At 36.7% G+C, this 27,717-nt stretch overlaps 1 protein-coding gene across 3 annotated transcripts in view; it reads left to right on the top strand.

Annotated features, from left to right (window-relative positions):
* The window catches only part of LOC149791848 (TBC1 domain family member 5-like), a 151,261-nt gene that overhangs the window by 82,055 nt on the left and 41,489 nt on the right, over positions 1 to 27,717 (top strand). For all 3 annotated transcript variants that reach the window (XM_089970356.1, XM_089970357.1, XM_089970355.1), the window contains 4 exons: positions 6,113 to 6,273; positions 8,834 to 8,976; positions 19,142 to 19,248; positions 26,437 to 26,518. In XM_089970356.1, the coding sequence (XP_089826482.1) occupies positions 6,113 to 6,273; positions 8,834 to 8,976; positions 19,142 to 19,248; positions 26,437 to 26,518 (493 nt within the window). The remainder of the gene's footprint in view (positions 1 to 6,112; positions 6,274 to 8,833; positions 8,977 to 19,141; positions 19,249 to 26,436; positions 26,519 to 27,717) is intronic.

Here is a 27,717-nt window from a genome sequence, read left to right as displayed (position 1 = left end):
ACTGTGACTAACGAATCACGTGACAAGATCACTTCCTTTAAAAACACACGCCAATTTGTTTAGATGCATAAAAAATTGTTTTATCAGTATTGTAGTTGGCAACATGAATAACTTACTGCAAAAAGATCAACATGTCATCGAGGAAAAGAAAAATTCTCAGTTTAGAAGAGAAAGTGAAAGTAATTCAACCAACTGGGGGGGTGGGGTGTTGAGGATCCTTGCACAAAACTAATGTCGGAAAGACTTTGATAAACAATATCATGAAAGATAAGGAAAAAATTCTGCAGAAGTGGGAAGGTGAAATGGACGGAGAAAGGAAGATTGTTTGAGCCAGGAGATGTTTGTATCTTGATTTGAATGACAAGAAAAAGCAACAGTTTTGTCAGTTGAATTGGGATATGACGACTTTACCGCAAGTAACGGATGGTTGCACAGATTTCAAGTGCGACACAATATTAAGTGTTCTGTCCATAGTGGAGAATCAGCTGATGTTAATAATGAAGTTGTTGAAGATTGGAACAAAAGACTAAACGATATATGCAGGGGATATGACAGCCAGGATATTTTTTATTGTGACGAGACTGGTTTGTTTTGTAGACTTACCAACAAAGTGACAGATGATGTGATCTGTAACATAATTATAAAGACAGTTTTAAAACTATATCAATGGTTATTCATCACATTCTTTTGAAAATGATGAAACAGTTTGTTTTACATATATTTCACAACATGCATGTGATTGTCTAATTTCAGACCGTCTGTCAATTAAAATCCATGATTTTAGCAATTCTGAAGTATTATTTTTGGTATGTCAACTACCAGCAACATTTTCATAATGTTGGTATAGAATGCTTTTGGAAGCATTTACCACTGAGCATCCAATGTTAGACAAGAACATTGTGCCACTGCAGCAGTGAATATGACTGCCCTGCTGTTGTACAAAGTTGACAAGACTGTCTTTCATACCACCTTGAAGCTCATGCATAATATCATGGCAACACCTTCAGTAATGGATCTAGCATCATTTGCCATTTTTCGGTTTGCCATAAAGCACATGCTGGTTATGCCTAGGAATCTATGACTAGGACGACCAAGGTCATTGACAGGGCTGCATCCCATTTTATTGTTAATGCTGTGATAGGCTCTGCCCACTTAAGATTTGGTGAGACAAGGTGCCTGTCTTTACTTGTCATCACTCAAGTCACATCATTCCTTAGCATTCAGTGTGACACCCTTTGGGTCACATTACTCTTTGGTACTAGGATAAAAAAAATATGAGAAGAAAGGCAGCACAGGAACTGCCATACCAACTTGCCTTGCTTCCTGCTCAGGCATAGAAGCTGAATAATGTCAAGCAACTGTTTCAATCTCAATTAAATTTCTGAGACAACAGGCAGCAGCTTATTAAAGAGGATAACAAATGACGTTTCTTTTTCCCCAAGCCTTCTAACAACTGCATGGATTGCCCACAGTTAGCTTACCAGTTAGATATATTTGCCTTCATTTCCATCGACATTCAGTCAACCTATTTTCACATTACAAATGGGTAATGCATGTTATTTTTGGAGGGGCTTTGGATTTCATTTAACTTGCTCTGTCTGCTTTCATGATGGACATTCCATCAGATTTGGAGAAAGACAGAATTATGCAGAGTGATATCAGGTTGTTACTGAACAAGCATATTATGGCAATTGTTTTGAAACTAAACTCTCCAGGACTTTGTCCAGGCACTTTCTAATGTCAGTGACCAACAGAAAGCTCAGACCGATCATCAGTCTCAGCCATCTCTACAAATATATTACTGCAACAAGATAAAAGCAGTTTAGTCTGTCAGTCTTTAAATCAAAAATGATGAATTTGCAGTCGGTCTAGACATGCCTGATGAATTCATGAGCATCCCTATTTACCTGGCCTTACACAAGTTCCTTCAGTTTGCCTATCAAAGAAAACTAGATCAGTCTTTTGCACACACATTCAGTCTCAACACAAGTCCATTGATGTTCACAAAAGTCTTGAAGTGCACCATTACCCTGTTCTAGTTGACTTGGTCACCAGCAACTGTAGTGTATATGGTGTATCTAGATGTTGTCCTCCAAAAGCAAATGTTACAGATTATCAGCTTGCTCAGTCAGTTTGCTACAGGGAGTGGATTACAGCGAGAAAGTTCCTACAGCTGCTCAGTTTGACCAATCCGGCATTGGATCTGATCCTCCTTGGCTGCCTTTTCATGTGACCCTTGCAAATTGCCCTGCTGGTTCAAAGGTCACCTTTTCTGGCCTACTCAATCAGAAAGTCAGGATTATGACCAAAGTATGGTAATATTATTCCTGCATCACTGGTTCATCAAAGGTTAGATCGGGTCAGGAATTCTTGGAGAATCCCCAGTTGGAGCTTGTGATATGTACAGATGCTAGTTACTACAGTTGGAAGGCCCACATGTTGCCATGCTTCAACATGGTCAGTGGCTAGTGGAGTCAGGAGGATTAAACTCTTCACATCAACTTTCTGGAAATGAAGACTACCGGTATAACCAGTATAAAAGCTTTTCATGTGTGGATGGACAATCTCAACAGTTTATCAAATCAGACAGTGGTGGTGATGACCTGTCCTCAAACATGTGGGATGGGGGGGGGGGAACTGAATCACTGGACCTATGTACTCTGGTTAGGAAGTTTCTGTCATGGTACAACCAGCCAAATACAAAGCAGTCTTTTTTCCCAACAGGTTCAATGTCTTGGTCAGACCCTTCATACAGAGTGGTCCATTCATCATTTATCCTTCAGACTTTCATCAAATTTGCACACTTTGTAAGCATCCGATGATGGACCTTTTTGTGCTATTACAAACTGCATCGTGGCCGAGTGGTCTAAAGCGCTCTCCGTTACGGATCAATGCCATCTCACCTCTGTCTGCGTGGGTTCGAGTCTAGGATTTGGCCAATGTGGGTATGTGAGAAAGCTTGCCAGTAGCTTCTCGTGGGTCAGTGGTTCTTCCCGGGGTTTTCCAGGGTTCTTCTTCCACCATTAATACTGGCCACCATGCATAGCCTATTGTGTGCTGAAAAATGGCATTAAACCCAACAACAACAACAACAACAAACTGCATCTCTCTAGTCCTGGACCCAGAAGCCAGGCACTATCAACCAGTTGCAGGTATTCTGGGGCCTTTTCCTACCCTTTTATAGTGCTAATACTGAAAATAATACAGAACTTGTGAGGTCGGAACTAGCCCTCTCAGATGGGACTAGTCTTGGGTCAGTGATCTATTTGATCTAGCGATAGATATGCCCAGAAAATACAGGCAAAGCTCAGTCTACTTAAGTACTCATGACAGATTGTTCATCCCAATCCAGACATACTCCTCCTTGATGATTTGCTCTGGTAGGGAGTGCTCGGAAGAAAGTAATTTCAGGCTTGAGTTGTGAAGGGAATCTTACAAGCTAGAAGGCCCTTCATTTGAAAGGCATACTAAGGAATGTGTCATGTGTTCAGTGACTAGTGCAAAGTCAGTTTACCTTAATATTTTTCTTACACATGTATAGTTGTCACAGATCAAAGAACTATTTCTTGTGTTGCTCACAGTTTAGGAGAGTGGCTCATCCTTTATATAGAAAATCCATCCAGTCTTTCCTCTGAATGGTGCCTGTGATAGAGGTAGAATGCTCATCATGACTTCCTCCTATTACCATATGTACTTGCTTATAAGTCAGTGTATTTTTTTACAGAAAATTAAATTCATGCAGATCAGGGGTCATCTTATAAGCATAGCATAGCAGGACATGACATTGCTGTCATTCAAATATTTTTAAGTTTCCATGCCATTATCTCAATTTACAAACACATATGCACTGTGTTATCCATTTCATCACAGTATTGATTACACAATAAAATTATCTACAGTTATTTGGATTTTAATAATTTGAAAATATTGCAAGCAAATTAAATACTTACCACCACAAAGTGAAGTGTCTGTCCATGGTGTTTACTTGCAAGTATGTTGCTTTTATTTTCGTGAAAGTCTGAACAACGGGGCCCCGAGTGTCCGAGTAGTCTAAAGCGCTCTCTGTTACGGATCACTGCCATCTCACCTCTGTCTGCGTGGGTTCGAGTCTAGGATTCGGCAATGTGGGTATGTGAGAAAGCTTGCCAGTAGCTTCTCGTGGGTCAGTGGTTCTTCCGGGGGTTTTCCAGGGTTCTTCCTCCACCATTAATACTGGCCGCCATGCTTCCGGTTGCATTATGTGATGATAGATCAAGGTTTATGTTACTTGCACTTGGATGCCAGTAGCTTCTCGTGGGTTGGTGGTTCTTTCCGGGGTTTTCCCGGGTTCTTCCTCCACCATTAATACTGGCTGCCATGCATAGCCTATCATGTGCTGAAAAATGGCATTAAACCCCACAACAACAACAACAACAGCAACAACAAAAAGTCTGAACAACCTGTATTTGTATAATGTTGATATTTTGCTGTATAAACACTATGTTTGATGAAATAGAAGTTTGGATTTAATTTATATTTTCCTTTTCAGTCGGATTTCATTCCCATGTGATATTTCCCTAGTTTTCTTCCAGTGCAGGTGGCCTGGTATGACCTTGGCTTATAAAGGCAGTTCTCACTTTGTTTTCAAGTTAACAATCCTTTTGATTGAGCTGTGAGCTTAGTACTTGCTCAATGTCAACAAGAGTTCTTCAACTTTCTGTGCATGTTTGACCTTAATAACCCCTTAGCTTGTAAGTAAAGATGTACTCTCTTTGTTTTCCCACATGATAACCCTTTAATTGAGGCAGGAGTTTGGTATTTGGTTAGTGTCAAGTACAGATGGTGGTTATTTGAACTTTTTGATCTTGCCGCACAATTGACACATGTTCAGTTGCATTCTTGCATAGATTTCACCAATGGTATGATCAGTGTTACTTACAGAGCCCATGCTCAGTCTCTGCATAAACACCCACATATTACAATGAAGCCAAGGAGTTTGACAATAATTATGATGACTAGTAAGTTTACATGACAAGCTGGGGCCCCAAGTGGCCTAGTGGTCTAAAGCGCTTTCCATTATGGATCACTGCCATCTCATCTCTGTCTGTGTGGGTTTGAGTCTCGGATTCAGCCAATGTGGGTATGTGAGAAAGCTTGCCAGTAGCTTCTTGAGGGTCGTGTTTCTTTCCGGGGATTTCCCCGGTTCTTAAACCCTACAACAACAACAGCATGACAAGCTGGTGATGGAAGATTTCAGTACAGTGGGAATAAATTCTTGGACTTTGTTTGAGACAACAGAATACTGTAAATAACAAAAATTGTTGAATTAGCATATTATGGAATATTGAGAATTGAATAATTCTGAACTGATATTTTTGTACCTGTATGTGACCTGTAATTGAAATAACAGATTTGTCATGTAATTGTATTTAAAATGTCAAGTGTTATTGATTTTAGTGGATATTATTACAAAAAGACTGACAAACTGTGAGTTGTCAATTTATTTGTGATATATTCCACTCAATAATATAATTGTATTTTACACTCATTTTGTCTTAATTTTTTCAAATATATCTATTTTTACAGTTTGTCTTGTTTACTTTTCCCAAGTGCACCTCTGACTCATTGACAAGTTACCCCATCAGGTGGATCTAAATTGCAAAATGCACCCCAATTTATTAGAGGGTAAAGGAGAAATTGGCTTTATATTTCCCTAAATGTGGAGGTTGACTTACAGATTATAGTCAAGTATATATGGTACCTATTCTTCCGATGTTAATGTGACTGGGGAAAATTTATATCGTAAATTTTGTTTTTGTGATAGTATTTACCCAATCACATCACAGTAAAACCCTCCCAACCACCCTACAAAAATGAGCATCCTAGTTGTTATAAACTGCTCTCACATAGCAGGTGTCATGGGGAGGTCATGGGTGAGAGTTTCTGCCCTTAGTCTATATGGTATATTGACATAAAAGATGAAATTGACATCTTTTGGGGAAGGCTGGATTTGGGAAGTAGTGGTATATATTTTCCTAATGGTAATGTGATTGGGTACGTATCCTCAGAGAAATGTTATCTGCTTGACAATATGATTTGTTTAAGGATGGCTTTTATAATTTCTGTTTCACAGTCCAAAGATTCGCAGCCATTTGCCAGGCCCCAGGATCTGAATCCCTCAAATGTGATTGTCTCAAAACTGACCAGGATTCAGGACTATTTGCTGAAGAAGGCTGACTTCGAACTTCACCAACACCTTGAGAGGTTGGACATTGCACCTCAGATATATGGAATGTAAGTAGATTCGAACATAGGAGCACTATGTATCAGAATTGGCACCTACAACTAGTGCCTCCAATGCACCAAGTCAATTTGATACCAAGAGAGTTACGTATATCATCCAAGACCTAGGTGAATAAGTAAGGTCTGTATAAGGGAGGATGAAAATTGCTGATGTTTTGGCTTGTAAACAGATGGAGAACCTTAAATTGCCATGTGCTGGTTGGATCAAGGGTTGGACCATAGCATTCATTTCTGGAGATAGAATCCATATATATATACTTGTGTGCAGGTTTAATCCAAGTGCAAGTTGTTGTTGATGTTGTTGTGGGGTGTAATGCCATTTTTCAGCACACGATAGGCTATACATGGTGGCCAGTATTAATGGTGGAGGAAGAACCCAGGAAAACCCCTGGAAAGAACCACCAACCCACGAGAAGCTACTGGCATCCAAGTGCAAGTAAGATAAACCTTGATCTATCATCACATAATGCAACCGGAAGCGGAGGTCGTGGGTTCGAACCCCGACCGAGTCAAACCAAAGACTACAAAAATGGTACTAACAGCTACCTTGCCTGGCGCTCAGCGTTAAGAGGTTAGTGTTAGGACTGGTCAGCCTGGTGTCAGGATAATGTGACTGGGTGGGACATCATGCTACATGTCTGTGGCATGATGCCCAATGCTAGACATCACTGTAAACTGACACAATGCAGACATCGTAGCGATATGACTGAAAAATCGTTAAAAACTGTATTAAAAATCCTAATCACACACACACACACACACATAATGCAACAGCATATTTGGGTCTCTGTTTGATCTACTAATTAGTCCTAACAATCTGCATTATGTGATAGCAGATCTGGGTCTATTCATTTTGCAGATGGATCCAGCTTGTGTAAATATATGGTACTTCTCACTGACATGGGAACACATGTCATATCAAGCATAACATAATAATGAGTTGCTTTGTTGGTATGCTTTTAACACCTTTACATTCAATATAGTTAGAATATACATGCCCATTTGTCTGTACCCCCCTGCCGATTCCAATAATGAAAAGCATGAACAAGATCAGAAATCCACAGAACTTACTCAGCTCATTCAGTGGTTTATAATTTTTAACCTGATTACCACCAGGGTGTCAATAACACCATCATCGTCTGCGAGTTTCATGCTTAACGGAAGTTTACAGTACAATAGACGGATAAGCTCGAGATTTATTTCCAGTTCCTGGACATGTCCATTTTCAGCAAAGGGGTGTGTGCACGACTACAGATGTACGTACATATGTCATCTGCTTCCGATATTTACAATGTCGAATCAAGCAAAAGAAAAGAATGACAACAAATTTGCATCTAACATGGATTTAACATGCAGTTTAATTTCAGTGTTAATGTCTGCAAAGTGATATCATTTACAGAATTATCCGGTGGTTACCAAACAGGATGAAATACATCATTATGTTGTCTGATGGAAATAAACTAGCCTATAGTGTACTCAATATGGCACTGTGTTAGTATGGAAAGTTTGTTAAGCATGAAAGGTGCAGTGGATGACATTATTAGTGCCATTCTGGTCACAGTCAGGTTAGAAATTATAAATCAGTGATTCATTTGACTTAGTTCTGTGCACTTTTTATCATGTTAAACGTTTCGTTTTCGAAATCGGTAGGAGTGTACAAACAAACAGGGATGTAGAGTCAGACTATAGTCTTACATAACTGGGGTTCAGGACGGCCAAGTGGTCTAAGGTGCTTTCTTTACTGATCATTGATATCTCTCCTCTGTCAGCCTGGGTTTGAGTCTTGGCTTAGCCAATGTGGGTATACAAAAAAGTTTGCCTGTTGCTTCCCATAGGTCAGTAGTTCTTCCTGGGTTCTTCTGCTATGAATAGCCCATCATGTGCTGATAAATGGTGTTATATCCACAAAACCACAAACATCTTACATCATCAGGCTGGTATTTGATTGTTTGACATATGGGATTTTGCAAGGCCATGCATACTTAAATATCAGAATTGCACATGTACTTCAAGAACAGTTGTTTTTGTGTTTATTTTTGTTGGTATATGGTATGGTATGTAATCTTTTGTTCAGCTAGCCTTTGCAGACTCTCAATACTTTTATCGCTTTGCTGTCCATCCATAAATATATCCATGACACCTGTGTCCACACTACATTCAGGTAAATTCTGATGTTTTTTCCTACAACTTTTTGGCTAAAGAAGATGCATGCTTGGCAAAAGAGGATCTCATGTTTGTACATAGTCATTGATCATGTAAGAATAACAGTCGTGTTTTGCACAAGTATGTTTTGAACAATTGGGGGAAATTTTTTCCCTCATGCTCCAGCAAATATTCACACACAGCAAACTGCTATTTCTCTGAGTTAGAGTGTAAGATTGTTGCAACTAGAATCCCCTCCCCCACACCCAAAAAAGTGGAAACTATTCTATACTTTTAATAAGTACTGTATAAGTATGATAACATGCAAGTAATAGGACACTTTGATTGAAACATTCGTAACATACTTAAAACAATCATTATTACAGTCTGTTAAATGTTTTTCTTGCAGTCGCTGGATTAGGCTTTTGTTTGGCCGTGAACTTCCAATGCAAGACCTACTGGTTCTGTGGGATGCCATTTTTGCAGATGGAATTGGGTTTGATCTGGTTGACTACATCTTTGTTGCGATGTTACTGTACATCAGAGAACTGTGTATGCTATTTTTGTCTTCTCTCTAACGAAAAGTCAATACATATTAGTCCCAATTTTCATTCATCATCTGTCTGTTCATCATCCCATCTGGTGTAAACTTTTTGTTTGAATTTTGTTTTCACCTCTACTGCTTCTAGACCAGAAGAGCTGATGGGATGGTCTGTTGTCCATCACCCTTCATTCATCATCCGTCCATCTGTTAACACAAGTTTGTTCTAAACTATTTGGATGATTGCCTTGAAGTCACACACACACACACAAACTGCTTGCACATCCAATATGGCTGCCCAGGTGGCCATCTTGAAAAACTTGTTATTGCTATTCTTCCTGAATGGATGGTCATATCAACATGGGGTTTTCTTTAAAAGACTTCTTATGATGTCTAGTTATTTCTAAATGAAATAGAGCTGATCTGATGCACATTATGGCCGTCATAGTACCCAGCTTGAAAATCTGAACGGATTGTCTTATCAGCATAGGTGTTCATGAAAAGACTTGTCATGATGTCTAGTTGGTCCAAATTAAAATAGTGCCAATCTGACATCAATATAGCCACCATGGTAGCAATCTTAAAAAAATCTTGTTATCACCGCTTTTCACTGAAAGAATTCTATTGATTTCTTTTGGTCCTAAATGAAAATGGTGCTAATGTCCTAAAAATCAGAGCAAGAGTACTTTTCTCAAGCTATCAGGTAGCTTATAAAATTGTTTAAACCAAATCTAGGGGTCCCCTGCCCTGAACAACCCCTCACCTCAAATTCATTGAACAGTAGTGACATTTGTACAAACTTAAGACTTTCCAGTCAGCTGTTGGGAGCAGCAAAGACAGCAAACTGCAAGTTAATACTGTATTCCAGTGGATTCTAATGACAAATCTTTCTGGTTGTCAGTGTATGCACAAGTGTGTTGATATATGACAGTGATTGGTCGACCAAATATTTTATGTCTGGAAGTGTATTAAATGCTTCAAAGAAAATATTTTTAATTTCCAAATTTGAATTTCCATGATTTTCTATAGGCTTTTATAAGAAGATAACTTATTTGGGTCACATATTTGGACTCACATTTTGAGCCAAGCCCACTCTACCCACCCACCTTGACCCAACCCACTGGTTAGAAGGGTGGCAGATATGTCAACATGAAACTCAAATGATTACACAGTCAGTAAGTTGACCTTTTATGAAACACATTGCATTGTTCAATCAACCTGATTTTCAGTTAGGAGTAATAATAGGGATAGTTAGTTATTCGTGTGAGTTGAATATCCAAGTTAATCCCATTGAAGAAGCTGACTAGTGTCCCAAAACTTCGTCATGAAAAAAATATATTGACCTGTGAAGTATTCCAAAACTTGTAGTGCATACAAAATATATTTTTAAAATGATTTTAGGGCGCCCCAATACATCAACTATGGTATTTGAACAGCGGAATGAAGTGATTCAAAGGTCAAGAGGACAGAGTTACAGGAATTTTGTTTGTTCAAGTGTTGTAGTAACATCATTGTTCATAAGATTAAGAATTCATAGACTTTTGTCTTGTACACATAAACAAATGTGGAGACATAGGTATTGGTTCGCCAATAGGAACGGTGATATTGTCAGATGTTAATTCTCCTTTGAATACATTCTCTGATCACACTAACTTTAGAAACTCCACTGTCTCTCAATCCAGTAATTGCAGCAAGAAGCAAAATGTTCATTGTTTCCATCTGTATGATATGGAAACTAACCCTTCCATTTATCTTCCCTTACCACCGCTAATTCGCTGTGGTAGGTCTCTTTGTTTTAGCTTTCACTTGATACAACATACTGTATCCCATACCTCTCATAAAATCGAAGTTGTGGTTGAATATCTTCCATCCGTTGACAAAGTTGGTATAGTAATGAATGTCAGGATATTTATCACGTGTTGCACCAATATTATGTGAAATTTGTTGATATTTATGTAACTTTTTTGCTATTGTGTATCAGCAGTGCCAATTGATGGTTGCTTGTATTTCTTTGCTTGCTTATTAAGTACCAAGCATTGATTATTTGTGTGGGTGAGTTTTACACTTTCTAAATTTCCAACGTTGTTTTGTCATTTGTGTCTTTAAGAAAATTGATTGGCTTTCAAGAAAGTGCGTAAAATGAAAGTGATTTAAGGTAAGGGAGACAACATGTGTGACCAGTTTGGCAATTACCAAATGTTGATTAACTTCTGCAGTGTTTGTGCATCATGGTTGGAAATCTGTAATGAATACTTGGGACCAAAGAGAGATGAAGCAAGTCTATTAAAAATTGATTATAATATACTAAGCTGAAAATATCATCACTGACTAATGTAATAGGTGACACATTGGTGGACCCCCCTACAAATTGATATGTCCTTTGTCAATGGAAGAACAAGGGCCTGCAGAGTTTCAAACAGTGTTCACATGCATTGTCAGAGACACATGCAGCGATTACGTCCAAGTGGTGACAAGACAGTCACAGGCCTCAGTTGGATTTGTTCCTTGTTTTCCTTTTATTTCTCCAATGATAGGTCAGTGTTTTGGGCAGACTTAACTCTGTTTTCTTGGATACCCATTGGGCATAAGTATCCTGGCATTTCTGAGCTTGGCCTTAAGGATTGTAAGGCTGGGTGCGTGTTTTTTTTTATATAGATGTAACTGATCTGTTTTTGGCATCAGGCCCATGTTTAGCCATCATTCTAGGCTTATAATGCCGTTCCAGCTGCTGACCAAACAGTCCAGCCATCTGGCTTGCCATATTCCAAAATCAGTAACTGGGAATCTGTTACTAAAGCAACCCATTCAGCCTGCCACACCTTAGTAAGCAGAGCTATATGTAGATTGGTTAGCCAATCCGTATGACCACACAGACCAACCAGGCAATTACCAAGCTGGCCTTCCATCCGACAAACACACTATGCATGTAACCTAGATCTGAGCTACCTTATGTGGACAAAAACAATGCACTGGTCAATATGATTAGTTGTTTTATAAGGTGGACAAAATTGTCTTGCATACCACTGCCATGTTAGTGTGATACATGATTGCTACTTCTGCCATGCTAAATCTGGTTATTAATTTTTTAACTGGCCCCAAAAGTGGGTAGCAATCTTGTATGGGAATCCACAGCTTGCATTGCCAAGGCGATCAACAGGGTTGTGCACCATACAGTGATGGCTTTGGCTAACCTGGATCTCAAGAGACTCGATACCTGCTTTTACTAGTCTGCCATTAAGCTGCTTTATCCCTTGGTCCTTCAGTCAGTACCATTTGGTACACCATTACTGTTTGGTAGAAAAACTGAGAAAGTAAACAAATTGGCATAACAGAAGGCATCACCTGGTATACTGTAATTTTACTTCTAACAGACCTTGGGGGTCCCAGATGGCCAAGTGGCCTAATGTACTGGCCTTTACAGCTCACTGGCATATCACCTGTGCCCGCAAGGGTTAGCGTTTCAGGCATGGCTAGAGTAAGTATGCGATAAAGCTTGCCATTAGATTCTTGTGGGTTGATGATTGTTCCCTTGGGTTTTCCTGGGTTCTTCCTCCAGATATGCTGGCCACAATGTATAGCTTATCATGTGCTGAAAAATGGCGTTGAACCCACAGCAGCAACATCTAGCAGACCTTATATTTGGAATACCATCAGTATCTCGTTGTGAAAAATATTGTGTACGTAGACACAAATGGCCTTTCTGGACACTTTATGCATAATTTGTTGGCCTTCTAAGAAATATTATTTCATATGTTGGTAAATTTTTATGTCTTTCATTGCGTCATGGAAATTATCTATACAGTGATCTAGAATTATTAACATTCCCTCTTTTGGAGTCTTAAAAGTATTGTTATGTTTGAACTAGAGGTATTACCGCAAATTAAATTACAGTAGTCCAGATATGGCTGAATATTACTTTTATAAAAGATGAACCACTAAAAAGAAATAAATGTTCTGATTTTCCTATGTACCATATTTACCATATGCCTTGGGTCAAAATAAAATAAAAAAATTTTTTCTGTCGCATAACTTTATGGGTTACGCTTTTCTTTACCTAGACCATATGTCCCAAAACATTAAGAAATGGAACAAATTGTGTCGAGTTTGCCCCTCCCCCTCGCATGTTACAGTAAAGTAGGTAAATAGAATGCTTATTTGATAATTCACTGAAAGAAACTAACTTGTTCTGTTCTCATTTATTTTATTTTTGGTTTGTTCTTCAAAGGCAATTTTTGTGCAAATGGCATAAACATGTGCACTATCCAAAATCTGCATGGTCCTTTATAGTAGCATAGTGTGTATGACTTATGTCATTGACATATTGTTCAATAATGTCAGGATATATAAATGAATCGTGTTTGGTTGTCCTCAGGGGTTTCTGTATGTTATTAAACTGAATATTGGATCCAGTAAAATTACATACAAGGGAGTGAGCTGATTGCTTTTAAAGCACCAGCAATTCATGCATGTCACAGTATATAGTGTAGAATAACCAAGAGTATTATATCCAGATTAATATTACAGTATATCACAAATAAAAAACATTATTATTAAATGTATTATTAAATGTATTCACTGTGACATATGACAATACTTTTACTAGCATGGGTTTATAAAAGTATGTATCCTTATACACAGTTAATGATGTGGATGCTATTATACCCTGCAGACATCAATGCCTTTTTGTATCATTATGATAAGGTAGAATAATAGAATAAACACACCTGGTAGAGAGAAATAAACCCATTGTTTCAACTCATGAAGCAGACTTTGAATTCATTTAAATGTGAAGATTTTGTTATATACTAAGTAGCTTCATCTCGATAAGCCAGGCTTGGTTTCTTTTTATAGGTATTCAGAGGAATTTTTAAAAAATGGAATTATTGGTGCTCTGTAAGTGACATTTAGAGCACACATTTTGTAAAATCATATGCTTATCTAAATAGGTGTCATGTTTGTGGCATGATCACAGGAAGTTCAGATAAACTGACTATAGGACTCTACCTGGCATGGAGCAAGTTTCAGATTTGTGCCTCGATCACAGGTTTGAGGAGACAAAAAGTGAGTGCTGCAACTACAAGCTAAGGGCTTTGCACTGGCAGATTACTAAGGAAAAATGACTTGGAAATTAAATCTGACTGATAATAAAAGTGAGTTACAGTCAAATCAGATTTTTGTTTGCATCAAATGCAAACTGTACATCAGAACACAAAATTTAATACAAATACAGGTTATTTGGACTATTATGGGTTATTTGGACATACCCAAAAATGGGAGCAATATACTTACTAGTAAACACCCTAGGGTAAACAGCAGTGATGGACATTTCACTCTCTGGTGAGTAATATTTAATTTAATATTTTTTAATTATTCAAATTGAAATAAAATTTAGTTACAAATAATGTGTAATAAATACTGTAATGAAAGAAAAAGAGTGTAAGCTATAGTATATATGCATTTCTGGCTGGGAATAATAGCATGAAAATTAAAAAATATTTGAATTTACAGTAGTTTTGTATGTGCTGCAGATGACTAGAGTTTCCAGTATCACCCCTAGATTTATCAGATTTTGTTCTTCAAAAGTTGGCAGTTAAGTAGAAAGGTGTAAACAAACAACACAAACCAGTTTTTATTTAATTATTTAAATAAAAAGTTAAGAGTTCATTTTTTGGAGATGCAAGTTTTTGCTTTATTGTCAAATCCCACAATTGATACCTTTTATTATTCATTTTACCAGCTAACTGTCAATATTATGATTGAAAAGGTGACCCAAAACTTACAACTCAGAACCAAGGATTTGTCCCCAAAAAGTACATTGCACAAAAAATTAATATTTATGGTAAATAAAGTTGCCAAACATAAGAATTAACCTTTTTGAAACATGTTTGATGTGAATAGACCAAGTTAGAGTGTTATCTACAAATACACAAAAAAAATTATTTTGAAAAATGTATTGTAAGTTTACTCTTAGTCAAAACAGAAACAGTCTTCCCATTTGAGTCTAAAGATTTATGAAAATGGTACTAACAGCTGCCTCGCTTGGCGCTCAGCATTAAGAGGTTAGTGTTAGAACTGGTTGGCCTGGTGTCAGAATAATGTGACTGGGTGGGACATCATGCTGCATGTCTGCAGCATGATACCTCAGTGCTAGACATCACTATAAGCTGCCACACTGCAGACTTTGTAGCAATATGACTGAAAAATTGTTAAAGCTACGTTAAAAATCCAAATCACACACACAACCTTTTGAGTCAGTTAGGGGTTCTGATCAATTGAGACAAGTCAGGCCTCCATCTGGGTATGGAAGTTTTATATCAACCTAACTTTCTTTGCTTTCATCATTTGTTCGTGACATGGATTATTGTCAGCTCTATGCAGCCTTTTCATGTGCCCTTGGCAGTGCTAGCACAGTAATAACTCTTTCTTGTCAATTTAATCAACATATCATAATGAGGTACAATCAAACACTGCCCACCTTCATCTTACCAGTCTTGGACCTAGGCGTATAGGCATGGATGCACTCTGTAAGTTGGGAGGGGTTTTGGACCTATGCCTACCCTGATCACCCCTGACAAATTTGGTACTGAAAATAAATTCAACAAATGAAGGGTCACAAATGCAGTGTGATTTTGATAGTCCCTCTAAGGTTGGAAAAGCCCTAGGTGAAGGAACTGCTTGAGCTGGCAATGGACATTCCCAGGAAAATTCCCCCAAGACCCAACCTGCTCAAACAGCCATGGTTGTAGGTGTTTCATCCTTGCCTGGACAGGCCACTCCTTCATGCCCACATCTTGTTAGGGGAGCCTTGAGAGAACAGAATAAAAGCCTTCTTTCATGTAGAGAATCTCAACAGCTGGAAGGTCCTCCACTTTGAATGTGTATGAGCGAAGAGGCAGGTTTTAGTAACTGGTGCAATACCAAGATTATTGTCCCATTGAGTATGATAATTCCACAGTGGGCTAACTTTCTTTTCTGGGTTTTTGAGGAGCAAAAATTAACCCAACCCCCCATCAAAAGGCTACTATTCCATGATCTCAGACATATTCAAGCATCATGGAAGAATGAATATAGGTCGTAATAAGCAATTATCACACCTGTTAGTCAAATTTGACATTATATTCCCTAGATCTCTCACCTTGTTTAATAAGTGAAATTTGTCATGGGTGCTGACATGACTCAATTCAGATCAATTGAACCCTTAGCGAGTACCTCCTTGAAGCAGCTTTCACACAAAATGTGTTGCTTGATTTTTCTTACTTTCACATATAGGGTGAGCAAGTTGCATGCACATTCAGTCTACCTGAACTATCTCCATGTAAGATTGGTTGTTGGTTCTGATGACACAATCATAGTTTGGTACCAAGGAACAGGCTGTCATCAGTGACTAATCAGAGAGTAGTCATCTGTCCCCCCTCCACCATTTATCAGTCTAGGGGGTTAGTGTTGGAGGTCCTAGTCTGAGTTCAAACACTGTGTGAAGTGCACAGGAAAATGGTGTTAGGCCCAGCAATGCCTCTTTCTTCAGGACAGGCTCTTTATCTAGTATATAATCACTCAAGCCCTAGCATTGTGGCTGAAGTTGATAATACATTTGGTGTATTCCGAGGATTCGAAAGATGAAGTATACTTCAAGATAATCTCTGCTTTCAAATTTTATTTAGCAGTCTCACTTATAATATATGTGATTTGCTGGCATGCACAGTCAACCTTCACAGGCTTTTATCTACATGATTTAGCTTGAAGTTTGTAGAGACAAGAATTAAATCTGGTAGGTATGGTGGCTGCAGCCCAGACCATCACCTGACCAATTTGAAGTCCACACAGCCATACCATGGGTGTAGAACAGCATTTTTGCTATATTCACCCAATGGTTTTGCTCATTAAGAAAAAGGTATTTGGATCTATTTATTATATTGGGTATTCTTGTCACAGCTTACTTGACAATCACTTTTGCTGATTGGGTATTAGGAGTGGGGTTTACCCTCATTCAGGAAGAAATCATTATTCCCTCGAGTTTGACCATGATAGAGGTGGGATGCACAAAATTACCTCTTCCTATTATCAATTCCCTTAAATGTTACATGGTCAAAGAATTTGTCACACAAGAAAGTGAAGTTTTTAGTAAATTATGTTTCTTCGAGAATACTTACTCAATTACCTTACTCTTAAACTGTCCCACACCTTCCAGAAAATGTGAGTGTCCTCAATGAAATTTCACTTAGATTGAAAGTAAGTAGGCAACTCTATCCACCTAGCAGTGGTAAGGGGAAGCATTAGGAAGAATTGTTTCCATTACTTATATGGCATCTAGACAGGAGAGGCAAAAATTATCTTCTCTCCACAATGGCTGAAACAGAGATAGTGGAGTTTCTTCTGATTGTCAATGTGATTGAGGAATTTATTCTGAGAAACATAATTGACTGTAAAATTTATGTTTTGAAAAAGTGATTTTACATGTATTATAGCACTATTTCTTATTGTGAGATAATACAATTTCCACAGAATTCTAATCTTTAGATCTATGTCATTATGCTAATAATGTCACATGTATGATTGCCAATATATATGTTTTAAAGGCTCAGTTTTGATAGGTAAAGCTCACAAACAAGGTATGTGGCTATTGTGCTATTGCTATTTGTATTACAAACAATGTATGTGGCTATTGTGCTATTGCTATTTGTATTACAAACAAGGTGTGTTGCTGTTGTGCTATTGCTATTTGTATTACAAACAAGCTTATGTGGCTATTGTGCCATTGCTGTTTGTATTACATACAAGCTATGTGGCTATTGTGCTTTTGCTATTGTTTTTACAAACTATGTGGCTATTGTGCTATTGCTATCTGTATTAGAAACAAGCTATATGGCTATTGTGCTATTGCTGTTTTTGTATTACAAGCAATTTGGCTATTGTGCTATAGCTACCTGTATTACAAACAAGCTATGTGGCTATTGTGCTATTGCTATTTGTATTACAAACAAGCTGTGGCTATTGTGCTATTGCTATTTGTATTACAAACAAGCTATGTGGCTATTGTGCTATTGTTGTTTGTATTACAAACAAGCTATGTGGCTATTGTGCCATGCTATCTGTATTTGAGAAGAAGAATTTTAAAATGTTAATTGTAATTAAACTGTACCTTTTTGCACACATGAAGATGACCTTTGGTTTCTATTTATTAGATACTGTTTGATATTATTATGTTAGGTTTTATGTCTCATGATGACACAAGTTTTATATTCAGTCCATATACATTTGTATGTATGTCCATCCATCTCATATGTGTGTCCAGACCATTAAACCTTTCATATGTATGTCCAGTCCATCTGTCCATGTGGATCTTATTACACTGATTTGACATAAGCAAATTGAATTTTATTGGCATCTTTTGTATGTGTGTAGTGAAATACTGCTATAGCATGCTTCATTATGACACGAATTCGCATATAATACATGTGTAGCATGGCTTCCAAAATGATACAGTAATTTCACTGATTTCTTTAAGTTCTTCAGTTTTACTACCAAAATAAACAAGAATTTGATAAGATGTGTTGCATTCTTGAAGAATTAAATGTCTTATCACAGTGTCTTTATATGAATATGGGTATTCAAAGTTTCTATTTGTGAATGTTCATTTCAGTAGTGTATATTTTTAAAAATTGTTTTAAAAATCTATGGATTTATACTTTGTGAGAACTTTATTGGTAAGATTACAAAAAACCGACATACCCAGTTGAAATTTAGTTTGCATGTATATTTACCACCTATACTCACAAGTCAAATCCAACTGCAAACTTCATAGACCCAGAGCTGCCATTGCATCATGCACTGGCTGATCTGGGTCTATGCAGTTTCTTAGGAGTAATCAGTACAGCAATCAGTATAGACCCTGATCTGCTGATGCATACTGTGATGGTAGATTAGGTTCTATATTGTTTTCAGTGTGACCTGACATAAGTGAGTGTATACAGTAGTTGACCTGATCATATTTGTGTTCTATTGACCTACTTTTTGCAAACTTTATTGCCATTTCGTACATTTTTTATGAGAGTTTTTATGTCTGCATTGGAGACATGTTTTATAAATAAACCTAGTTAGAACATGATATGTCACTAAGCTGTTATACAATTAAGAAATTTACTTTGCAGATATAATAGTTTTCTTATTTAATTCCAGTACTGTTCAGTGATTACCCATCTTGTATGAACACGCTGATGAGGTATCCCCCTGTCACTGATATTCACTACTTCATTAACATGGCACGCTTTATGAGGGACCCAAATGTAAGTAGTACATTCCAATCATAAATATTCACCCCCAGATTTCTTACCTTGCTTTCATTAGCAGATTATAAAATATGGGTACAGATATAACAACCATTCCAGGTTTGATGGAATTATTATAGATATTTAAATTGATAATTTAACATTCCAAATTATATTAGCGAATTCAACAAAAGTTTGTATTTGTAGAGTAATTTGTTTAGGTTCACACATATAATAATAATTTAACCACTCAAGCTTTAGTCTCGTAGCTGATGTAGGTAATGCGATTGACGTACACCAGCATTTCAAAAGATCTAATTTCAATTCATGAGCTTAGGGTAGTCTCTGCAAGCCACAAATTAAAATTGTAATGTTTTCATCCAAGTCATAATAGAAGCTGTTTGCTGGCATGCAGAGTCAACCTTCTCTAGTTTTCATCTCCATGATTTAGCTCTGCAGAGACATGAATTGATGTCAGTACAACCACCTCATGGGTGTTGATTTAGTACTTTCACTGGAGTTGACCCGGATTTTATTCCATAAGAATTCATTATGTTCTTATCCATGTATCGTCAATAGTCTATGAGAATGTCAGTTGTACTGCTGTGTTGCTAGAAGAGAAGGTTGTCAATTATATAGGGAGTCCAGTCATTCGTGCCTGGTAGGGTTCCTGTGGTAGGTAGGCTTTTCTGTATTTTCTGCTCATGTTACCTATTCTACTAGCATTAATTAATGTGTACAGAGAATGTATTCAAGGAGAAATCACATTTTTTTCTAAATTATGTTTCACTGAAAAAGCATGCACAGTCATGTTAGTTGTTAGTTTGTCGCCTGAAATATCTTGAGTGACTTTTGTATTTATGGCTATCCTTTTGTTATTTCCTCAATATCTTTGACACTATTTCAGCTACATGTGAAAATTGATGTATGATTGTATCTAAAAGAAAGTAACTCAACCATGTCAAATTTGAGTTATTGTGAATTAATTTGCACACTTGAGTTTATTTTGAATTTTCAGCAAACCATTCTTTCCAGCCTGAATATCTTGGACCATATTTTAGCTACATATGAAAATTGTTATGTGGATGAACTCCTACTATTACTAGTTCAGTGTGACCATATACATAGCTGACAAGTGTTCCAATTTTCCCTAATTTTGGACCTGAATATGGGTGTACATTTTTATTGTTAAAAATCCATTTTTTAATTTTAAAAAATAATTAAAAATTATCAATTTTCTGTTTAGGATGGGCACTCGGTTTCATTCTGATAGAAAAATATTGCATGTATATAGGAATAGAGTTCTAAAATATGATTGGTTTATTCGAAATCTAGGCTACCATGCCTGTCTTTAACTGCCATATTGGATTGCACAAATACTTGCCGCTATCACTATCTCATCTTGTTAATATTCAGTTTATAATCATGTCATAAAGGAAAGCAGAATATTCTGAATTTTCTCCAGGAAAGACATGAAAACAGAATCGGAAGGACAATTGTGCTGTCTTGTTTGGATTTGTGAAACCATCTAGTGAACCAGAAAACTTTGTTTTGTAAATTGTGTAATGTGATTTAGCTATTGGGCACAGAGGTGCCTATGACATAAAGAGCAAGAAAAAGCTAATAAACAACAACGCAGCCTGAACTTTTGACATCTATAAATACCACAGAAAACCTTGATGTAATTCGATCGAAAGTTCAGTTGATTAAATATCTTTTAGAGATGAACCTTCCTCTTCCAGTTACTAGCATTGCTGGTGATTTATTTTGCACATGTTTTCCAAACAGTAAAATCATGAAGGATTACTAGTATGCCAGAATGAAAACAGTTCAGTAAGAAAATCACAGAGAATTCAGACCATCAGTGAAAGATGGTACATTGGAATCCATAATGATTGAAGAAAAAAAACAAGATATGGAAAAGGCTTCTATAAAAACTCTGTCTCTGTGCATGTTGCACTCTTGCACCTTCTAAATGGACACTCTGCTTGAAACAGGGTGCAGAAGGTGCAAGAGTACATCATATGCATCTTTGACATTGAATAGTTAAGTAAGGTACTGTTCTACTCTACTGATGAATGTAGATGTTGTAAATGGTTACATATGCATTAAAGCAAATTAGTCTTTGTTCTTGAAAATCAGTATTTTTGTCATAAGCAGCCAGTGATTTTGTACCCAGAGGATGCATATGCTTGCTTTCAAGATTGTTAGCTCACCTTGTCATCAGGCCATATTAGTTTATGGTATGGCATTTCATCCATCACCTCTGATTTGTCCATGAACAGATTCTTGTCACCACTCTTGAGCTAATTTTGATCCAATTATTATTGAAGTGATCATTCATCTGATTGTGTGAAATTGTTGTCTCTGTGGAATTCATATGTCTTATTCAGCTTTGATCGAACTTGAAATATATGCTTATATCATCAAAATCTCTGACAAGTTCGAGTATGATACACACATATTAAGGAGGTGATCTTTGCTTCTGATTGGCTCAGTTTGTTACCATTCTTTAAGCCATATTTCTAATCTGGCATTATTGTTTATGAGTAAACACCATGTTTCTCCATTAAAAAGTGTTATGTATATCAATATTATGTGTTGAATTTCCATGATTGTAGATTTTAAGAGAGAAGTCGTGTGGGAGGTATTACAACATAAAGTTGTAATAGAGTCGTGGGGATGTAAGTAAGGAGGAAGAAGAGAACAATTCATTCCTAATTCCTGTTTTTATTACTGTTCTTAGTTTATTTTCAGTCTTTAGATTAGATTTAATTTGAGAGGAATCATTTATTTAAATTATTTATTGGAATTACTAAGTGCTTATATGCTTGTTTGGACTATTTACTTTTGGGGGGATTATTGTGAATTCATTCAGAGGAGTTTTGGACAATGCCATTGTGATACGTCAAGATGCTTGGCACATAAGCACATTCAAGGATACTGGTACATCAACACACTCAAGACCTGGAATTCATTTCGAATGCTATTTTCTTTTGCATGTGTAATAGAACTCTTTAGAATTATTTTAGACTTAATTCACAATACTGTAAGTTCTTCTAAAGTTTTCATTTTATTAATTAGAGAGCAAAACTATTTGATAAGTTTAACAAACACATTGATTTTGGATTTTCCTTTTTTCTGTTACTTAGTTTAAAACCATAGTCATAACAAAGTGAATACACTTGTAAAGAAACAAGTTGATTGGAGAGCAAATAGGTGAAAAATGGTTGCAGGAATGAAGAAGTTCAGTGAATGTTGTAGATAATACATGAAGAAAATTAATGTTTGGACCAACATTGTTAAAGGTATTCATGCTTGAGGAGTAGGTACAACATTTCTTTTCATAAAGATCTTAACTTTTACTGACTGCACAGGTATGCATGGGCTCATAGGCAGTATAGTTAGAGAAATTTTCTTCTTTTTACAAAGATGTTGTCTATTCTGGATTGGTAGCCTACATTTGAAAAAGGGATACTAGGTTCCCAGATAAGCATGCTGATGGGTTGACAGGTCTAAATTATGACCATCTTGATGATGCCAATGCTAGATATAAAGCACTTCACAATTTTGTCCCAAGACCTCCATTATAATTTATTTATTGCTGTTGTTGAAAACCTCACTCACCCCCCCCATTGCACTTGTTATAAGCTCCACCCACACTCATTGCACTTTTTATAAGCCACACTCACACTGATTGCACTTATAAGCCCCACCCACTTATAAGCCCTGCTTTTTATAAGCCCCACCCACACCCATTGCACCATATCAAGATATGATATGCGAGTATCATTCAAATATTGCCATCCAGAATGGTCAAGAAGAGTTCAGTCTATGACAGGCATGTGCAACTTCCTCAAAGGGATGAACCAGATAAGTTATTTTTAAAGCCACACCCAGTGATGTAAATAAGTGGATAAAAGTGGTCACACCCTAAAATGTAAATAAGTGAATCCAGCCTGTGGGCAGTAGGTTGCACTTGCCTGATCCAGAACTAAAGGGAAGCAACCCCACTAGGGGTGTTGTTTTCAAAATGTTGACCATCTATGAAGGAATTTTTTAATACTAATGTCTACATTATTAAATGAGTGATTCAGTCATTTAAATAATCTAGGTGGTTGGTATTACAAATTTATTGCCATGCAGGAAGATAATAGAGTTGTTTATGTAGCAACAGTACGTATGTCATACAGTGACCATCGGAGTGATGGTGGTATTGTCTATCTGCCTGGTGACAAAAGATGTGTCACATTACCAACCATGAGTGAGTGATATTGGTTGCCTGTTAACAATGGGAAGGTCATAAGGAGTAGAGCATCTTATGTGATGATAGTTTTGTCTGCCTGGTAACAATAAGGCAGTAGGATAGCAACTGATGTGATAATAGTGTTGTCTTTCTGGTGACAATGATGATCTGCCTGGTGACAACCTTGGTTACATCATGCGATGATGATCTGCCTGGTGACAACCTTGGTTACATCATGTGATGATGATCTGCCTGGTGACAACCTTGGTTACATCATGCAATGATGATCTGCCTGGTGACAATCTTGGTTACATCATGCAATGATGATCTGCCTGGTGACAACCTTGCTTACGTCATGCAATGATGATCTGCCTGGTGACAACCTTGTTTACATCATGTGATGATGATCTACCTGGTGACAACCTTGTTTACATCATACGATGATGATCTGCCTGGTGACAACCTTTGTTAAGTCATTGTCAAATATTCATGTTGTGTATGGTATATGTGTAATAGGATTCTTTTAGAATTTGATGTATAAACAGATTAAGTTTTCTATGTTACCCGATTATATTAACATTAAGAATTACTTCTGCTACCTCCAGAATCCAGCTCACCTATAGACTTTAAAAAAGTCTGCCTGTATTTGTATAGACGAAGAGACTTATTCAAATTACCTCCCCTTACTTTATTAGGTGGCACTCCATATACCAGATATTGTTGGTTTTAACTTTCACTGCAAACTGTCATCAGGCCTCTGAGAATCTTCTATACATTTTACTTTTTTCTGTAAACCATACAACATTCCTTATAGTTTGTAATCTGTGAGTCATTATCTCATCTTGTATTTATACCTAGTGTGTTTGTATTCGTACATATTCAGTTAGTCTGTGACAGCATGGCTATTAAATTGGTTTTGGTGGCAAAATATCACAAATCCTACCTAGCTTGTACAAAATGCACATATGGTCTGAGAGCATATGAACTATGGTTTTGTTAAGTTGACCTAGGCAAAAGAAAGAGTGACATAATTTTATGTCCCTACACGTAATTATAATCCTAAGAGGAGTAGCCCCCCCCCCCCCATTTTTTTCAGGCAGACCAAGTGGCATAAGTCTCCCTCTTTGTCCAAGCATGGCCTTAATGCCTGTTTGTCCATGTTCATTAGTTTTTTCTATTGCATTCAACAGATCCATTTTATATTACTATATCACATTACTAGACAGTAGAGATCATTTGAAAACCAGCATCACCTGGCTTCTATTCAAGGCTGTTCTTGGTCAAGAAGATCAACAGTATTTGCACCCAATTACAGATTTAAGCAAACTCATCATTTCCTTCAAAGCCTCAAAATTCAAATGGCAAGGTCTTTATCGCATTTCCATTAGTAAAACCCAACAAATGCACAATAAGCTTGGACCTGTCAAATATTCCCATCCATGTAACATAAAAAAATACCCATGTTTTGCCTGCAGTAGAAACGTTTATCAGTTTCGGTCCCTTACGATGGATGCAATTTCAGTCCATGGGCTTTTACTCAAACAATAAACTCCATCATCACACTTAAAACTGGATTCTTCAGCAAACTCTTTCTTCATAATGTTAAGTGTGGCAGCCAACAGGTTAGTTCCTTGCTATGCATACAGCATACACTTATATTTGGTTGTGTCAAATATCATTAGGAAAGTCTCACCTAAAAGTTGTGAGTTCTTTTGACCCTACAGGGTGCTTGTAGGTAGAGGTTGGATCTTATCATTTCCTCCTCCTCATGCCTATCCTATTAATTGGGTAATGTATTTGACAGAGAAAAGAAATCACATTACATCAGATTACTCAGTAACATTACTATTGTTAAGCATATTTGTATTGTGTCCATGATTGTAGAGTAGATTGTACTTGAATATAAGGTTCAATGCAAACAGGATGTATACATGATTCACTTTTGTCCATGATTGTAGAGTAGATTGTACTTGAATATAATGTTCAATGCAAACAGGATGTTTACATGATTCACTTTTGTCCAAGATTGTAGAGTAGATTGTACTTGAATATAATGTTCAATGCAAACAGGATGTTTACATGATTCACTTTTGTCCAAGATTGTAGAGTAGATTGTACTTGAATATAATGTTCATTGCAAACAGGATGTTTACATGATTCACTTTTGTCCATGATTGGAAGTTGTAAATGTTGAAATAAGTGTTTAGTTGAGAACGTTCTATAAAGAGACTTGTTGACAATTTGATTGGAATTTTCCATTGGAATGACTTGTATCTAGATTAAGTGAAAATTTGTATAAATAATAACCAAATAATTCATTTCTATTTAGATAGGTCTTGGAAATCCATTTATTATCACAGTTTACAGTTGTGTCTGGAAATGATTTGAAAGGAATTATTTAAATTCACTGGAAATGCTAACTGCTCATTGACTTTGGATATTCACAACCTTTGGCCTATGGTTAACTCATTCAAAGGCATTCTGGATTACATCAGTGTCATACATAAGGATGTTCAAGGCTAATGGAATTCATTTGGAACATTCTTTATTTTTGGACTTGTGATTAGACATTTGGGATTCAATTTCACAACAGTTTTTTTAAATTTTCACTTTGTAACTTAGAGAAATAAAGTATTTATTTTACTTTAATTGTTGGTTTCACTTCTTTCTGTTACTTAATTTACAACACTATAAATCACCCCATCCCATCTCACAATGACATCATCTTGTCTCAGACAGTGCTCAAGTTGAAACTGCTGATATCTGGTATATGGAATTTCACGTAGTGGAGTAAGGGAAGATAATCTGTAAGTTACTTACTTCCCCTTGTACATTTATAAATAGAGAGACTTTTTCAAGTCAGTAGGAGGACTGGATTATGGTGGTAGTAGAAATTAATGTGATTGGATGAGTATTTTCAGTGAAATGTACTTTTACTATAAATTTTCTTATGTTTTCAGCAATACCCTCGTCCTGCTAATCAAATTTACCATTCATACATGACTACATCATCTCAGTCACCCAAAACCAAAGAACAAAAACGTAAGTTTTCTATTCATGATTTGTATCAGATTTTCTCTCGACCTTTACAGGAAAATATTGTATAGCAATTAAAATTTTCCATTATCATTCTCTGCTTGATAGCTTATTGTCAAGGCTGGAATTGAACATTTTAACATGGATGTGTGGTTTTGTGCAGTTGATGATCAGATAGTTAAATATTTGTGACCAAATGTCTTATTTTTGGAACAGTTGTTTTTGTGGATTTCATAGTTGCCATGAATGCAAAATGACACAACTATGCTTCTTTTGATAGTACCCAATCATAGGATTACTTCTTCTACCTTGCAAATTCAGCCCTTCCTAACTCAAAAGATGTTAGTATCTTTTACCTTGTTTTAATATAAAAGTGCTAAAATGTATTTGTCATTGCACTTGTTCTGAGGCCCTGCATATACCTTCCAATTTTGTGCACTTTCTCAAGATTGAGTACTTCTTCAAGTTTTAGCACTTTCTCAAGTTTGAGCTATCCAAAGATTATTTATTATTACAGTGGAAGCACACCATCTATTGTCTTAATTTCTCCATTAAAAATTATTATTTTGCACACTTGGAAAGCAGTGATGTGCAAGAACTCCTGTGTATTAGCTCAAAGTCATGCATATAATAATTCACACTTTACAGTAGCATACCTGTTAATGTCTTGAGATGAAAACCTGTATGCCAGAACAATAAAAACCTTACAAAGACCAAAAAAAACTTACGTGTAAAAATGTATTTCTACATTATATAGGATAACAGTTTTAAAAGAACAAATGCCATAAACAAACTAATTTTACATACATTTTCATAATTATTTACATCTATGAAACCTTTTTTTTTTTTTTATTCTTTTGATTTGAGTGTGTTGTAACAAACACATGTTGTTATATGCAACACATACTCCTTTTGCACTTTTCAAAATGTAATCAGGGGTTTAAAGAATATGCAGCAGGTGTTTGTGTTTATTTTACACTGTAAAAATGATGTTAGTGTATCTGCATGCAGGGACTTTCTACAATCTGTATGGAGCTTTTTCATCATAGAATAAGAGCTCTCACAGTCTGCATTGTTGTGAGCCAAGGTGAGTAGGTGCTGAATAACTAATTTCAGATTTGGGAAGTGGATGTCACCTGTACTAATTGACTGGCTGATCATATCCAGCCAGTAGCTACAAAAGCTCCTTTTCTGGCAATTGTCTG

The sequence above is a fragment of the Sinohyriopsis cumingii genome, chromosome 9 (assembly GCF_028554795.1).
Source record: "Sinohyriopsis cumingii isolate HCF-2022 chromosome 9, ASM2855479v2, whole genome shotgun sequence".
Lineage (NCBI taxonomy): Eukaryota > Metazoa > Mollusca > Bivalvia > Unionida > Unionidae > Sinohyriopsis > Sinohyriopsis cumingii.
The sequence above is the reverse complement of the archived record's forward strand: the minus strand, read 5'-3'. Positions and strand labels throughout refer to the sequence as shown.